We start from the raw sequence: 18,772 nt of genomic DNA, 5'->3' as shown, positions 1-18,772 counted from the left end.
GGAGCCCCTCTTTTAAAAATAATTTTTATTTTTCAACATCTATAAATTTAAGTTTTATCAAATGTGTTTTACCAATGCAATACATAACATTACATCATTATGAAGGGCCTAAAATATTTTTTCCGTATTGTAATAATAATATGATCCAAAAATCTGCATACATAATATTACATTGCATACTTTATGATAATCAAGTTCATAATCATGATTATACCTTTACAGTATTAACAATATATTTGTACTCAAGACATTATTATACTTTTTTATAACAATAGGTGCATTGTTTTTATCGCATTTTTTAATTACTCTATACTGATATTAGTGATACTACTGAATACTGATATAGGTAGTTGAGGTAAATACATTGGCGTATAGCTGCGATGAGGGGTCATGGGTATAGATGCCCCATTTTAATTTATTATTGATGATGTTTTAATCACGGTTACAGCCTATATAGGTAATACAAATATAATAAAGTATTTTCAAGTAGCTCCCTATTTATTGAGCTCCAGCTACTCTACTGGGTAAGTGAGTAAATATGTTGCAAATGTGTCGGTGTGTAATATATATATTTATATAAATAATAATTGTATAACTATTTAGACAGCGTATAGGTGGTTTTTACAATTTTAAAGTAATGAAAAATTGTTGCAGTGAAAACGATTTCTATATTTTACTCGTAAATTTTTCACTGCACATGAAAATTATTTCGAGAAAATGGAAAAATAATCTCTTTAAAATATATAGTATCTAAATAAATTTAGGAGTAATTTAGTAATATATACTAAATTTAATTCACGTAGTACTTCTTACTCCACTCATTTTCTTGGGAAAATAAGAACGTGTAATAAAATCATAATATGTTTTTGTAAGTTTAAAATCGAATTAAATACGTCTTCGTACCGTTTGTTTTGTAACTGTCAGCAGCTGCAGTTATGTGTAGCGTTGTCGGTGAATTTCCCACGACTATACACGTGCAAATGGTTACACAAAGGATGACCCGTGCCGCAGGGCGCGTAGTTTATAAAAACCAACCGAAAACCTGGCGTGTTCGAGTGGGCTGATAATTATTTCAAGAAACCTCGTAAATCCAACGATTATGACATTTTTGAAAGAGTTTATTGTTCCAAAACGAGCTACCGACAACGCCCGCCCGGTAATAGCTGTAACGAAATATTATTTTCGCTAATACTGCCGGATAGTTGTACAACACCAGTATATATGTAGGCTATAAAATAGTATTATTTTTACACGCACATACTACTTTTGTTGTGTATTTCGATTTCCTATCAAAATGTGTACAAAGCAGTAAAGCACACGCGGCCAGTCAATTAATTAAGATTTGGTGTTATCGCGGTCTGAGGTCCTGACCGTTTTGCAGGCGCGTATAGCGTATATACGAGTATACGACTGCTTTTCGAATCCCCAGCGAGCACGATGAACAGTAAGCGCCGCCCGTTTACAACATCATGAATCACCTAGCAAAGGGTTGGTCGGTTAGTGTAGGTATTATATATCTACTACTACCACCTATACCCATATATGAAATACGTATATTATATATACCTCATATTACATATATAATATATACATTTCGGCATCGTATAACTATAATAATATACAGCGCGCGTTGTGAATGGCAATGACAAATCGATTCGCTTCCGGGGATGTACACAGAACAACGAAATTTGTCATCGTCGAGCCGTCACGTTATGGGATGAGTGAGGGGGCAGGTTCTGTGTTGCATCCGTGAAACGTGCATCTGATATTATGTCGGTGTGTATGTGTAATGTATTATTATATAGGTCGCAGCGCTGTAAAATTATTTAAATCCCCCGAGTATTTCGTGGAGTACCTAACTGATTTGCGCAGGGAATTACGTAGGTATACGAGTTCAAACAATTCGCACGAAAAGCTGCACCGTGATGTCATTATGGAAAATTATATTATTTCTATGACCTGCGGGGTTCGCCTCTGTGGTGCCTATTTGATGACCCTGAAACGTTTATTATAATTGATACTACAATTATAATACAGTACATTAAATATTAAACTATATGTATAGATTTAAGTTTTCAGAGCAAACGAAATATGAGTATTATATGCATGCATTATGTTATATTTATACAGAACTGGGAAATCATTAACACGGCCGTATTGACCGGAAAGCAAATATCGCACGCGATGAAAGTGTTCGTGGTCAGCTACGCTGGCAAGATATCCGACGTCACCCGACAGTCCGTGTGTCAGATAGAGGACGACAGCGTGCTTAAGGTATAATAAGTTCCATAAATTCTATAAATGTATAATGTGTACTATTAATTATTATATTATACATTCATTGATAACGTAAATTAGTAAAATATATTAACATATTATTATTATACAATTGCCGTAAATGTTTGAATCAACCGGTGCTTTTTGAGTATGGTGATATTTATGCATTTGACTCGTCCCGCACAGGTTACTTCGTCATGCAGTTCGGTGTACGTGGACGGATCGGAAATCCGGGGATCGTCCAATGCCACAGTAATCGTCAAGTACGAAACGTATACAGGCACTGCACATTTCATCGTGTGGGTACCGGAAATCAATGAAATGGACCTAACCATCGCCGACCAGAAGTTGAACCAGATCAAAGGCTGGCGGGTGCCGGTGAGCCTAGAAGCCGACGACGACATGGACGAGTGAGTTTCGATTTTATTTTCACCGTCGGGTTTACCGATATTTGGTAGTTTTGCCTAACCGTATGAATTGTTTGTCCAAGTACACAACAAAGTACCTATATAATGCCTTATAAATTACATAACATGTGATTTTCCCGGTGTGTTACAGTTACGTTAACAAGTTGAAAAGGTCCGCCGAGGGCAAAGGTGGCGCTCACATGAAATCACCGATGCCGGATGGCGATTTCCGGTTGAACGAAATGATCACCGAGGATATGGTTGCCGATGCATACGACAGAAAGACCAGCTGCCAGTTGAGATTTCAACAGACGTCGGTTGAGGTAAGACATTATAAAATTGTTATTCCGACCATACGGATTGCGCCGTGAAATAACTATATAGGTAACTCATTTGAAGCCCCAGAGTTACACATAATATACTATACAATATTAAAATGAATTTATTTAAATATAATATCATTAATCACCTACGATAGAAGCGCACATTTTTATTCACCAAAAATGTATTTAAAAAATGTGAACACATAGCTTATATTTATTTATTTTTATCTATCATGCAATATATAAAAATATATGACATCATCATATATTAGAAATTTGACAAAAAATCAATAGTTAAAATTTCATTAACACATTTTTAGATATAATATATGGAACGAATTTCATGCTTGAAAATCAATATTGTTTTTAAGTACACAGAATAAAATTCATAGGTATGTATAATGTGATTAAACCCCAGCGCCCTAATTTTATCACTTTTAAGTACCTATCTATATGATACAAAACGTACTAAGCTAATATTTCTATTTTTCATATGATTGTGCATAGTAATTTTCGAGTTCTTTGAAAAAAAAAAACATGCAAAACAAAATTATTATTCATCACCCACATTAAACTTTTACTTTAATAAACGATTACCGTAAAAGTAAATTATTCGATTCTTTACAAAGTAAAAATTACTTAAACAATAATTGTTCATTAGGCCATAATACAATTTTATTAGCTTGTATAATTCTCGGTTAATGAAAACTCCAAACTTGTAAAAGTTCGGGGAAAAAAACTTCAGCATCCGTACTAAATAATCAAGAACAGTAGAAAAGAATAATAGTCTTTTGTATTACGACTTTTCAGTGCTTTAATTTTATAAACACAATGTTCGATAAAAGTGAAAGTTTTTTTTTTTCGTTCATTAGCCAACTTGTACAACGACTAATTGGCCTTTATCATTGAATTACAAGAATTGATTACATTATCTAAGACTCTCTGATCTCCTTCACGAGGGAAATACGAAAATGTATTAATTATAGTCTGTGATAAAATTATAAATATAAACCGCTATGGTTATCAAATTAGTTTAGTTTTTATACGAATTTTGATGAAATGTATACATTATAAAATATGAATACCTAGGATATTCATTTTTAATTAACAATTTAAAAAAGATTTTTCAAAAAAAAAAAAGAAGAGCTCCCTTTATACAGTATCAAAACGTGGGATTATATTGTAAAACAGGGATTTTAATGAAATAATATAAATTAAATCCTAGCTCTGGATTAATTGGAACAATGACCATCGTAAATATAGTCGTCGTTGCAACGTTCGCATAACATGTATAGTTGTGTATAATCCCCGAAAGAGGCGTATTATTTCATCTTACGGTTCTATCTCTAATAACATTCTATTTAAACATTTCAAACCACATACGTCCACTGAAGAGAAAAAAGAAATAATCATAATAAAAACTAATGAAAAGTTACAATACGCACTTGAAACAGAATGAAACGAGGTAGAATCACCGCGATATTTCCCTCTCACACCCTCCCCCGTCATATATAGGTAAGTATACATGTTCTGGGCTCTCTATATACGACGGTTATAATACATTTTGCTCCTTTATCGCATTACGTTCATTATTTTTTATACAATGTAATATCATAGAGTGTGCGTATAGTGATGCTATTTATACTCAATACCATAATATTATGACTTGATATAATGTAATTTTCAAAAATCACGTGCTTCGAGTTAATCGTGAGATGGATATTAACGCTTCCCGCATTTAATAGGCTTATTGATTTCAACCGACCTTCACGTGTGCACCTACCAAATAGAGATTTTCTGGTGTTTTATTGCTCATATATTTCATAATCGAGTTCCTAATAATTGTTTTTTATTTCAAAATATGACAATTTTATTTGGCAACTAACTAGGATTTTTATTATTTACAAGTACAAATAAATATCGGTACTTTTCTGTTATCGTACCCCAACGGTTAGGTTATCTTCGATTTTTAATATTTATTAAAAAATTATTTATTATTCTAACTAATTCCAACAAAACTATAGTGTTATACACAAGTGATCGTGACTCAAAATTATATCTTGCAGCGATTTGAGTACCTACTGTTAAATTTAATTATAAAGTATGTATAAATTATTTGTTTGTTATATTCACAGAAGACAATAGGCCAATTACAATAACAATGAATATATATTAAAATTTAAAATAGTGCTAAATTCCTATTACTTATAAATTTATAAAATTAAAAATATTTATAAAATTATAAAATGATCAATACTATAAATATTCGCTTTAGTTATACGATTGATAGGTAAATTTGATATCTGTTTATATAATTGAGAAGTAGATAAAAACGAATATAAGAAATAATTCTAAGAAATCGATTAAATTGTTTGGTAACTTATACTTATCATAAATGAATGAAATCATTATTCATTTTACTCCTTATTTCTAAGGAGTTTTTCCTATTTAAATTTTAATCGTTTAGTGTTTTTTGGATCACTGCACACACTGGCTAGGTCGAGTTTTGTTCTCTATATACCACATTACAATATTGACGAACACAAATATTTGAAATCGTTGTTGGATAGCTTCAATAGTTAACCTTCGATTCGACCGAAATATGATAAACAGGGCTCATAACTTATAGCTCTAAAAAAGGTAGTTAAAAAAGTATTCATATAAGCGCTTAAATATGCACTAAATAATACAAAAATATGCAAAAAAAAACATTTGTATACAAAAGTTATTATTTATTATATTATTTTATTATTTTAGCTTCTATTATTTAAAAAAAAAATTGAATTATTGTACTTTATTGTATCATAAACAACTTATGGTACTCATTTATTCTGCGATTGGTCTGTTAAGAAAAAAATTTATAAAAATAAATGATAAAAATCACGCGAAACTCCAAAAATAAGCGAAAAAAAGCACTTATACTCTGGAATATGCAAAAATATGCAACATCACATTTTGTATGTAGCTTCTTGGTTATCTGAAACAAATTTATAGCTCACATAGGTTAGGACCTTTCAAAAAAAATATGCAAATGCTAGTTACAAAGTTATGAGCCCTGATGATAAATGCCGTGTACACACTGACCTCATGCTCGAATTCGCGTGTCGTTTGCAGATATACGCCAGGTTCAAGGCGACGGACCACGACTCGGGCCGAGTGAGCTACTTCGTGAACCGTCGGACGTGGTTAAAGGTGACCGATCTGCTGCTACACTACTTGCGGTCGTCCGACCCACGGGTCGCGTCCATCACGGGGCAGATCGTGCGCGGGCACAACCCGGGCCGGACCGAGGTGCAGGTGATCTCGGCGCTGTCTGGGCACGTGCTCGTGTCGAAGGAGATCCGGGTGGTCAGTGACAAGGTGAGCGTGTCGCGACTGGCAGTGAACGTCGTGTCCGGTCTGCAGCTGAACATCCGGCCAGACGCGGCCGTGGACAACAACTACATTGCCGAGACGTCCGTGACCAGGAAGCTGACGGCCAAGTACCAGGAGGGTCTGCTGGACATCGACCTGTGGTTCACGGACGACACGCGCACGCCCCTGCGGTCGGTGGCCATGTCCGACTACGCGCTCCGCGTCGAGTCCACCAACCCCGACGTGGTGGCGTTCGCCCCGATGGCCGCCTCTCCGCACCCTCGGGTCATAGCCGTCGGTCCGGGTAAGGGGCAGTTGCTGCGCGTGTCGTTCGGTCCGCCCGACGCCTGTGGCAAACACGAACCGGTAGCGGCCGGCGGGGGGCGGAAAACCGTCTTGCCGACAACGCTCAGCGAAACGGCGGCCGAAGTCCAGGTGGACTTTTCCTCGTCCCCGTACTCGGTCGAACAGTTCGTTCAGAACGACGGCGGCGGTGGCGGCGGCAGTGGCGTGCTGAACGTAGGACCACCCCGCGACAAAAAAGATCACAACAAGGACTCGGCGGGTAAGTCGGTCTATATATATATATATATATGCATGATAATTATATAGAACAATATATAATGCGCGAACAATAATTACAATAATAATAATGTAACGATACTTTTGTTGAACAACTGCGTTGTATTATATGCGCCGCCGCCTTGGCGAACGCGAATCCATTTATATTATAAAACACTTTATCCGAGAGCGCACAATAAAGGCGCGAATAAAGTTCACGACGACATTTTCTAAGAAAGTGAAATTGGTAACGCGCACGGATAGTTGTTATCCGCCAAATAGTTTTCATTTTTACTTTTATCGTCCACTTTTTCGTTTTGTAACAATCATAATATAGTTATACGGCGTGCGATGCGTTTCTATCACTCTTGCCGTTATTACCATTACAGTATTACGACCACAAAGGCTTCCGTCGAAACACAATTCTCATTTCTTCCACGTTTTTATTTATTTTTTTGCTCGGCCTCACGGAGAACTTTTTCTTTTTTACATTTCGTGGCGTCACGTCGGGGTATTAAATTTAACACGTTTGCCACTGTGCGCAGTAGCTACTAAACTTATATAATATCTACAAAAATGTGAAATCCAGTGACATAAATATAAATAATAAAACGTACTTTGGTTCCCGACACGCAAAAAGATTTTAATACATTTCTATTTTTGTTCACGAAGATGAAATTTTTCGTATTGCTATCGATTTTCAAGTCTTACCTACCTTTTACGTTTAAATATTAAATAGGCGAATGAACCGAAATGCATTGTTGTAGTATAATACGTTTATAGATTCAGTTCTTATATCCATTAGTATACAAATACCTGATAGGTAATGCATACACATAATGCTATTTTTATGACATTATGTATTATGGAATTTTCTCATATTCCTGAAACAAAATCTTTAGTGATATTTCAAATTTTATGGCGGATTGTTCTTTTGTTACACATTTGATCATTGTTCTCGATTATTATTATGAAATAATAAATCCAATAAAAGCACTCTAAATTACTTTAATACTTTATCGTCAAACCGTGACTACTTTTCAAATTACTAACTTTCACATTAGAACACAATTTAAGTGGTGCTAAATTGAATTTAACGCCGAGCGCACACGCCGGAATTGGATTAATACAGTTTATTGTTTTAGACAGTATACGTTCGCTGTTTCGCTTGTACGTAGAATAGTTATTCAAATTCCGTATAATACGCGTTTACAATTTTAATTAAAAGATGTTTTGTCAACAACTTTGCACAGTATTCGTGGCAATTTCAAGGAAATATTATAATATATATAAGTACGGTGAGGAGCTTTTCAAATGCAAATTTCAAATTGCACGTTTCTCGATTAGATTTTATGACACCGGAATTCGAATAAACCGTAATCGCTCTGCAATGCAGCAGACGAACCTAGCTAATACGATTTTTTTTTTTTTTATCCAACGATTAGGAATGGCCAGCATTGTTGACGAAAACAACGATGAACCCACAGTGCAAGCTCGACAACACAACAATAACAACAACAATCAAAACAACATTATCAACCACAGCAGCAACGGTATTGGGAGTGCAACTGTGCACGCCCACAAAGTACCCGCTCAAGTGAGCCCGTTCGAACTCGGCATGTATACTCTGTTGGCGGCTCTTTGCTTCGCCATCTTAGCGTTCGTCATATCGTGCGTAGTCTACGCGTCCAAATACAAACAGAACTCGTTGGAGATGCCCACTACCACATTGATGAGTAAGAGCCGTCTATATTCGGTCGTATTATATTATTGCACTGATGCGAATTCACCTACTAAATATTCTGCTTGAGAATATGACGTTTATGATATTAAATTGAAAAATGTGCTATAGTAATTTTCAAGCATGAACTTTGCGGTGAATTTAATGTGTTTTCACTTCTTTTTAATATTTTATTTTATAATCATATACCTAAACAATATTAATAATATTATTATTGTGTTTTTTTTTTTTTAGCAAAATCGTTCATGAGTAACATGAATGGGGCTAAGGACGGTGGTGGAGGTATTGGTGGAGTGGTCGGTAGTGCCAAACCTTTGTCAGATGAACCGACTATGAACGCCCACGATTGGGTGTGGTTGGGCAGATCTACGTTGGAACGCTCGTCCGGCATGCTGGTGCCGTCTATGGGTAACAAATCGCACAACAACAACAATAATAACAACAATATTAACAACAACCAAATCAACGAGCACAATATGAGAATCATGTCGAACCCCATTTATGGCGTAGATAACAACGGTAGTGGTAACATTGGTAACCACCAGCAGCAACAGCAAGTTTGCAGTAGAAATCCTGCTTCGCAGATCAATACTTCCACGTACAGCGTAAAGGACCGGCTGTCCAATGGCAACATCGTTTTCAATAAGCTATGGAAAGTGTAAGTAACAGTTTTAACGACATAGAGATTATATTTTAGAAGTTCGTTTTTCGTTCGTTTCTTCTTTACAGCGTCAACGGCTTGAGTAGGAGGGGGTGGGGAGATGAAAACGTTTGGATCGCTTGCTGTTACCCATTAGGTTTTTAATCGGAACGTGACATGTTCCCTGTCAAACGCATTAGATATTCTGCGGTCTTTCTTATTATTATATTATTATGATTATGTATTTAATTTACACAAAAACGTCTAAATACCCAACGCGTTAGAACATATGGTCCCGATCGATTACTAGTGTTCTATTTCGTTAAATATAGTGGCAACAGTGAATTATACATAAAATATTAACAGAATAGAGAACCAGGGAGTCAGGTTGTGGTTGCAGACACTTAATCGATAAATATTCATGTTTCTATTATTATTTCAATAATTTATGTTATTACCGCAGCACATTTATTAATATGTCAATTGCCGATCTGCATGATAATAACGCGTAGATACGATTAATACAAACAGAAACTCTCAATGAGATTGCTCCCGTCAAACCTCACAGAAACAGCATTCGTATATATATAATTCCGTTTTGACTTATGAACTATCCGAAATGTCGGACAAGTCCATATTTGGTGGTATTTTTCCAATGCTGTTTCATCGTTATTATTTTCAAATTACAAGTCCATATTTGGTATCTGAATTCTACTCACTAATATTTCGGCTACGTTAACAACTTCCATAAACTGGTCTGATTATTATCCTACTATATTCTCCTAAACTAATCAGACTAACTATATATTTTATTTTCAATACTTAGCTTTTCACTTCATCCAATAGTGCTCTATCACCATTATTATGTAGGTACACATATTATGTTTATAGTGGAATTTGGGAAAATCATCGATTTATTGTTTCCAAACTAATAATATACAACTATATTATATTATATATTATAATATAGTTAATATTACAATGTTATCATATCGTAATATCGTGTATTAATGTATTATAATATAACAATATAACCATTATGATTTAAATAACATGAATATCGTAAAATATTTAACTCAATTTAGTTTAATATTTTAAGGATATCATTATTTCAAGGTTCGGCCACTTTCTAAAATTATTCTTTTTTAGATTTTATTAGCAAAAATGTTAGATAATATATCTAAAACAAACCTGTGCTTATAATGATCATAGAAAATTCACCAAAAGATCCATATATGTAAAGTTATTCCTTTTGTTCTTCAACACTCTATATTTTGTAAATAACACTTGCATTATGTTTTTAAGTACTATTTGATTAGGTATCTTTGTTTGCGGTACGACGTACTGATTATATTATTTCATAATCATACGTTTTATACGTGTCGGTTAAAACATTTGAAATCAAAATACATATATAGTGTAACTTGGCTATTATTTTGCGTATTGAAAAGAGGTCAGAATTTTATTATTAATGACTTATGAGAAAGCATATTAAAGTTTTGATTTCAACGTTTCATTGAAGTATATTTCCAATTGCTATTACTTAAGGTTTAAGTAATTTGCGTATTTTGTATTAAAGAGTCTTGACTTTAAGCTGAGTTAGAGTGATTTATTTATGTTTCCTCCATTTAACATTTTACTGCCTTTGTTTCAATTATACATCAAAGTACAATGGTAAATAAATACCATTCATCGTTCTATTGACTAATACAATATTTTATTTACAAAACATTTTCGATTTCTTTAAGTACAACTTGAAAGTTGAAATGTTGTGAAGTACTTTCCGTACTGCCTTTAAGTAACATTCCGTACTTTACGTTACGATTGTTTTTACTCTAATCATTGTTAACCATTGTTAATATAAATTGAGGTATTTTCTATAACAGTTTAGTTGTTATATGATAGGTATTGATATTATAAGGAAATTACTTTAATATATTTACATATGAACATTAAACATTTTAAAACATATATTATATTATATACAACAAATTGTATTTTCTATAGTGAAAAATACTCACTATTATTGCATTCCGGGAAGCCTTGAAAATTAATCGTTTTTAACCTATGGTGCAGAATATTGACTTTGTGTTATATTTATTTGTTTTAATCTCCCACCAGACTTCCGACACCGAATGACCAGAACCTGGAGAAACCAGCCGACTATAGGCCACCGGTGCCACCGCACAGGACGCAGTTGAACAACGCGGACAACATGATGATCGGCGACGGCGACAATGATGATGAACAAGCGCCGCCACCCCCAAAACGGCAACACCATCATCACCATCACCATCACCGCAACCGCAGTCAAGGTGTGTAAACGTCTAGGTCCTCATGACTTAAGATCTATCCTATACAGACGAGATCTGTATCCTTCAGGTTTTTTTTTTTTTTTTTTTTAATTTGTATTTTTCCGTGCAGGCGGTGGCAGATCTTCGTCGATCGTTGGCAACCATAACAACCCTAAACTGCCGGAGAGGAACTCCGACCCACTGTTCGTGGAGACCTGTAACCGGCGATCGATGGATGTGAAACGGGCCGCAATCATTGGGAATCCGATGTTCGCTTTCGATCCCGCATCCACGGACCAGAAACAACAGAACGCCGGCGCCAGCGACACAATCAAACTCGACGACCTCAACCTTGGCATGGACTATAAACAGCTGATGGAGTACTTTGACAACCTGAAAGAGTCAAACGCTTGATTCGTCGTTGCCAACCGCATACCCGTATCGTTTCGCAACCCTCCGCTGTTACCATTAACCATACACACACTCCTACCACAGCAGTGAACACCTGCACGCGGCCCATTCGCCTCATCCCACCCTCACTCCCGGTCCCTTCACTACTTCTGTCTCTATCTTACTGTCGCACACAAAAAGTCAATTAATTCAAAGGTTGTCGCTATATAAACTATAAAATATACTTAGGTACGCTCTATAGTAGTTGAACCAAAAAAGTATACACTTCAGCTTCAGTATTATATTGAAAAAAGGCGTACAACGATGTTAGTAAATTGTTCTCACGCTTACGGTTGTGAGGTAATTTTGTAATCCAAATTTTACATTAAACATTTTAAATTAGGTTGTTTCAGGTTGTTGGACGCATAATGGTATCTAATGACCCTATTATTATTATTATTATTATTATTAGTTATTACCATATATACACGATATCTACATTTGATACCATTTGATGCATTATTAGCCTTTGCTACTCAATGTATCTTTTGAATTTTCTTTCTAAAAATAAACTTAATTTATTTAAATTTATATACAAAATATAATCATATATTGATGTTTCAAACTACCTATCTACTTGACATTTATTTTCGGACTTACATAATGAAAAAAATAAATTAATTTCTAGACTATTTTACATGTACCTATTCAATCAAGCTTATTTATAGTTTCCATAGTAAGTTTATACAAAAATATTAGTTCCTTAATCTAAATTATTATTAAAAAATGTAAAAGTCGCAATTATATTACAGATTAAAAGAATAATGAAAAATAAGAATAGATAAGTTTTGTTACATCTGTAAACTGTGCTAAATGATACCTTCGTTATTTCCTATTTTTTATAAATTATAATATGTACGACAATTATTGCCGCTGTTAATAATAATTAAGTTTCCAATATTTCGCTCTACACGTGTTTCTCTGAATGTTCCTAATTATTGTATCACTATTTTGATAATATTGTTTAAGCCATTTTCCCTTTAGATCAATACTATCATTAATCTAAACATTTTTGTTAAATTTAATTGTTGATTATTTTTAATTTTTTAGTTTGATACCAATTTTTGCTTGCAACTTTATTTTATATACTTTTGTACATAATATTCATATTTAAAAATGTTTTTCAATACCTATTAATATCAAATACTACATTTAATATTGTAATGAATAGTTCGACAATTATTGTAACTTGTACATTTAAATGTTATGTATGTAGTTTTTTTTTTTTTTTTTTTTAATAATGGTTTTCCATAATGAATTGCCCCTTAAACTGAACAGTTACCACAAATATTATATTATATTTAAGCAATGCCTTATCACAAGTAATCATATAAAATATACTAAACTAAAGTCAACATTAATGGTGAACATTTATACGCACATATATTATTCTACAATATTCTAATTTATTTAGAAACGTATTTTAATCAAACGATCATTATTTTTAATTTCTCAGTGCCATTAAATAAAAAAAATCATTTGTGGCAGTACAATAGTATTATTTTTCATTTTCGTTTTTATTTTTCTGTGATAATGTAAATAATATGATTTTATTGGACATAATTGCATTGCAGATATTTGGGCATAACTTCATCACTTGATTCTAAACTATTAAGATATATTTGAAAAATTGAATACCTATTTCAGTTGGTTCTACCCAGTGCGTATTTGTGTACATTGTACAATAATAATATATTAATACCAAAAATTAAGTATGTTATTTATTCTACTTACAAAAACAACTGGGAAAAAAAACAGTTTCTCAATATACTAATCAAAAATCATACAGCCGTCCATATATTATACATGTTATGCAATACTTAATAAACAATATCACGACATTCGAGGGCTACCCGTTTGGACCGTTTTAGTTTAAAATTATCTATAGTATAATATTAAGTTAGAAAATAAACACTAATCATTTTAATGTTTTGAACTTAAATAGTGCAAACAAACTACCTATTATTTCTAGTCAAAGAATATATTGATATTGATATTATATTATATTATATTATATATGTATATTATGTTTAAGTCGTAGATCAAGTAGGTTGTATAAAAAAAAAAAACTATATAATATGTTGTTTGCCTTCTTTTTTGGGATGCAGGAGCTTCCATTAATAAAATTTTACCCGTGTTTCATTTGTTTTGTGTTTAAGTACTTTGCGATTATGTTGAAGCGCAGAAACGTCGTACGCGACACAATGAGACTGTTTTTTTTTTTTTTTTTAGAATATATTTTACTTTTAGTATTTTATTTACCTTTTTATTTTATTATTATTTTAAATTTTTTAAAGTTTAGTTTATTGCTTTGTAGAGTATTTTTCGAACTCTAATAATTTGACTTTTTCTTTTTCTTCCTGTTTATGTTTCAGTCTGTTTCTTTGTTTTTATTTTTCATTAGTTTTCCTCCTTCGTTTTTCCCTTTACATAATTCGGTCAATAATCTATTCAATAAAATATCAATGTTTTTGAATGTTTTACCTTCATATGTACCGGGTTGTGATCTGTATTGTCCATTATCTCACCAAAATGATAATTTCTATTAGATTTTTAAGTAGAAGTAGTAGTTGACACACTACAATTTAAGTATTGTTATGTTGATGTGAGCAGATATTAATTTTAAATAAACAATTTATTAAATTTACTGTTGGTTTTGTTTATTGACTTATGACTAGCTGTTATGGGTGTATATAGAAGCGTAGATCTACAAATTGGTTAATTTTAGGTCATATAAATAATTATGAATTAATTAATAATTACATTATACCTACCTATTGTTATAATATTGTTATTGCAATAAGATTGATTTTATGATTACATTTTTAATTAGTAATTATCAATTACTATACTTATGAGTTGTATTTATAAGTTTCATTAAATACCTATTGTTGATAATTTGATAAAGTTCAACGAATCTGGTGTATAAAAAATGAGAACTGCTTAATCGTACATTTTCCTTTCATATAAATAGCTCAACAACTTCTTATTTAAAGGGTGTGCATATATATCGTTTATTAATATTCATAGATATCAAATTAATTTATACGCAACGCTGATTTATGTGCTGCACTTATATTGTTTGATTTGATGTTATGGCATTAAAAACTAAAAGTTTATTTAATTACTAAATTATATCTTTTCAATATAATGGCTCGAGATCTTTGATACTATGTGTTGCAATAAAACTAACAAAATATTAATTATGATTAAAATAAAAATATAATAATAAGTCCAAAGTAAGCTTGTTATTTTTATCTAGTTACGATAATAATATTATATAGCTAATGAAACCGATGTTATTGTCAAAAATAAGTTATTAGTTAAATCTAATCTATCATACGCATTATTATTGATAGGAAAATAAATGACTGAGAGTATAATTATTATTATGATGGTATTGATCAAGCATACAGTACAACACAATAAATAAATATTTTAAATTAAAACACAATATTTGATTTAAATTAATATTAATCCAAGTGACAGATCGTCACCACTCAAAATCGATTTTATGCAATGATCATTGAATATATTTGTCATAGAATTATAATTTAATACGTAAGTACGCTCATTACAGTGACATGCCGACTCAATGCCGAGATGAGCTCAAAACTTTGGCCCTATTTTAAAATGATGTAAATTGTATACTATAACATCAAATTTTACGGCGAAGCCCCTTCGTCTAAGGAGCAGCTGATTGCTTTCAAATAACGAACATTATTCCTAATAAATTCAAATACTATGTTATACGTCATATTGTTATATAAACATAAAGAGAAACGTATTGTGTGACTGTGCCGCATATATTACACGTGCAAATATATGAAAGAGTGAAAAAAGACTACCGACGACGCGGGATAATAAAATAATTAGCCCTTTTGATATTGTTGACGACCCTAAGCGTGTATGGCGATAATAATAAGCTATCCTTTATGGTGCGAGATTTGCCCTAACCTTACGAATCCAATACTTCATGTACATTTTTATTATTACATGGTCTTGCTGGTAGTTTTGATCGTCTTGGCAAATATATACTTTTGCGAAAGCAATTCCTATCGGTTTTATTTATAATGCACCTATCTGTATTAATTTTCTTAAGTTCATGATATATTTATTTAAGTGGCCGTTCACAAATCTCATCCTGTGCTTTTCTTTTTAATGAATTACGAATAACTTGCTTATCTATAATGTCTTGTATTACGTCTTTTTCGTGGTTATAGGTATGATCTAATTTATTCTCTATAACAGTATCTCCACTTTCATCGGTTTTAAAATATGCTTTACACTTAAAAACACCATCTCGATCGTCAAACTCAAACATGTTGGCATCTTATAAAAGTTCGATTTTTTTACCTTAATTACATATATATTAGATACCTATAGCAGCTGTTAACCGAGGACGCACTCGGACTGTTTATTATAATTTGTCGATAGGACGGCGGACGCGCTCGGGCTATAAAAAAGGTAAAAATTAAAAACGGGACGCACTCGGGATATCCCCGTTATAGTATATCGATTAATACATAATAATATAATAACACCACCACGTATAGGTAATGTAGGTATATATGAACATATAATGAACCGTATTTGGTATGTGCGACGGTCACCTCGACCGCGGTTACTCACTCGCAAGTAACATAAACGGTTTTCACAATTACGTCGTTGTCATGTCCAAAAGTTTAGCTCATAATATACATACGATATTAAAATATGATCAAAGGCGAATTGTGATAAAAACAAAACTGAGTGAAAAATTATGTGTATAGCTCTAAACCGACTTCCACCTACTCTGGTCAGATTTTTCATCATTTGTTGGATGTACGTATGAACCGCCTAATAATTTTTTTAGCGGTGTTGTTTTCATAAATCATAATAATTATTTTTAAGCTATAGCGGATAGTGTGGATAGTTTGTTAGGATAGGAATTTCCAAAAGATATAATGATAATTATTAATTATTCTTGACCATTTTTATGCAATCAACTGGTTTGGCTTTATTAAATAATACACAGAAATGTATAGATGTAAATCAAAGCGACCATATTATGACAACGATAAACGAAAAGTGAAAAAATAGGTGATCGCTCTGCTGTACAGTATTTAAATGTCAAATATACCTATAGTTGTTAAGTAAGTCACTGTAATGTATTATGTATTAAACGTTAAATCACTGTATTAAAAAAGAAAAAAAAAGATTCTGAGTGAAGTTCGTCAATCAATAATACCAAGTTTATTTTATGGTATATGTTTTCTGATATTTCTCTTAAGGTGATTGATATTAACTGTGGTGATTTAATTATTTTTTTTTTTTTTTTAATATTAATTATTCGTGAACCTATTTTCAACTTTTTTTAAAATTACATTAATAACAGCTTATGTAAGTTCAATAGGTTTTTATCTTAGTTAAAATTAATTTCTATAACGATAATAAAATTAAACAGGACCGTAATAATGATTAAATAATAATATTTATATCTTTCGCTATATATTATTATTATAATATTTATCTGTATAAAAAGTGACGCCCATACGCAATATATCACATTATAGAACCCTAAATATGTGTGTGTGTGTGTGTGCAAGACAGAGACAACAATATTGCGTGTGTAGCGTCCTCTTAAGTACCTATACATATAGACACGCGCGGTTTGTATAATAAGTCGCAACACCAAACGCGCGGGCGGGGCTGAGCCGTCCGACCATTATTACCACAAACGATGCGAATTGAAGGTACGTTATTGTATATTTTTGTAATTATAAATGTCTGGCACGTTTTTCGTGCAGTCGTAGCCATTATTATGATAGTATAATGCACATGCACAGTCGCACAAAGCGTTAATATATATATATACATACAGTGCATTGCATTGTGTATAATATATTATACTAATATAATATATTTATTAATATTATTGGCATTATCCCGAGAGTTTTTCGATCCAAACACTAAATTGTCGACTGGGTCGTCTGTTTGAGATCGCACGTCGCAAACGTCTCAATACGAGCATATTATAATCGAGGTTTAATTTTACCATCGGCGTATTTCGCGGTCCAATCTCATCCCATCGGCGGGAGGCTGTTTTTTTCTCTCGGATAGTTCGACTTTTAAAATGTGTTCTACTCCATTATCATCATATATATATATATATTGTGAACTGTTTTGGTGGACATGCGGGACGAAAATAAACGATAATTGATCGATCGATCGGTCAGGTACGCAGTGTAGGTATACCGCAATGATCTGGCCTATATAATATCATGATATGCGATTGATCAAGACTCAAGAGTACCCATACTAGCTATATCTTCTTAACATTTACCTCGTACTATACGCGTCTCGTACACGTCGAAAACCACCCAGGCCTAGGTATCCGGCGTCTGATTTGTTATTTCGTTCTCCTGATATGGGTCTGTTTAGAATAATAATTAATAAACGCCTATTTGAGAAGATGAGAAAGAGAACGCATCACAGAATTGGAAAAATATATATAATATAGGGTGGTTCTTTTAACAAAGAAATCCCATATTTTCAAAGTAATCTTTTTACATAGCTCGATTTTTAATTGTTATCGTTTTAAATTATTTAAACTCTTTTGAACATAACAAGTATATTGTTAATTTCGAATTCCGAAGCAAAATATTATTTGGAATATTTCTATAATAATATGTAATATAATTGAATTTTGAATGAAAAGTAAACTGATTATCTGTTGTAATTTA

General features: G+C 32.6%; 1 protein-coding gene across 1 annotated transcript in view; it reads left to right on the top strand.

Moving 5' to 3' along the window:
- The window catches only part of dtn (transmembrane protein 132C dtn), a 68,660-nt gene extending 53,966 nt beyond the window's left edge, over positions 1–14,694 (top strand). Inside the window, exons 3-10 of the mRNA XM_015520030.2 lie at positions 2,131–2,274; positions 2,464–2,687; positions 2,836–3,007; positions 6,122–6,926; positions 8,368–8,658; positions 8,898–9,321; positions 11,425–11,618; positions 11,728–14,694. Coding sequence (XP_015375516.2) covers positions 2,131–2,274; positions 2,464–2,687; positions 2,836–3,007; positions 6,122–6,926; positions 8,368–8,658; positions 8,898–9,321; positions 11,425–11,618; positions 11,728–12,011 — 2,538 coding nt within the window. The 3' untranslated portion in view covers positions 12,012–14,694. The remainder of the gene's footprint in view (positions 1–2,130; positions 2,275–2,463; positions 2,688–2,835; positions 3,008–6,121; positions 6,927–8,367; positions 8,659–8,897; positions 9,322–11,424; positions 11,619–11,727) is intronic.
- The last annotated feature ends 4,078 nt before the right edge of the window (positions 14,695–18,772 follow it).

This window comes from Diuraphis noxia, unplaced genomic scaffold (genome assembly GCF_037042655.1).
Source record: "Diuraphis noxia isolate RWA-SAM2 unplaced genomic scaffold, SU_Dnox_SAM2 contig0003, whole genome shotgun sequence".
NCBI lineage: Eukaryota > Metazoa > Arthropoda > Insecta > Hemiptera > Aphididae > Diuraphis > Diuraphis noxia.
This window is presented reverse-complemented; position numbering and strand designations above follow the sequence as displayed.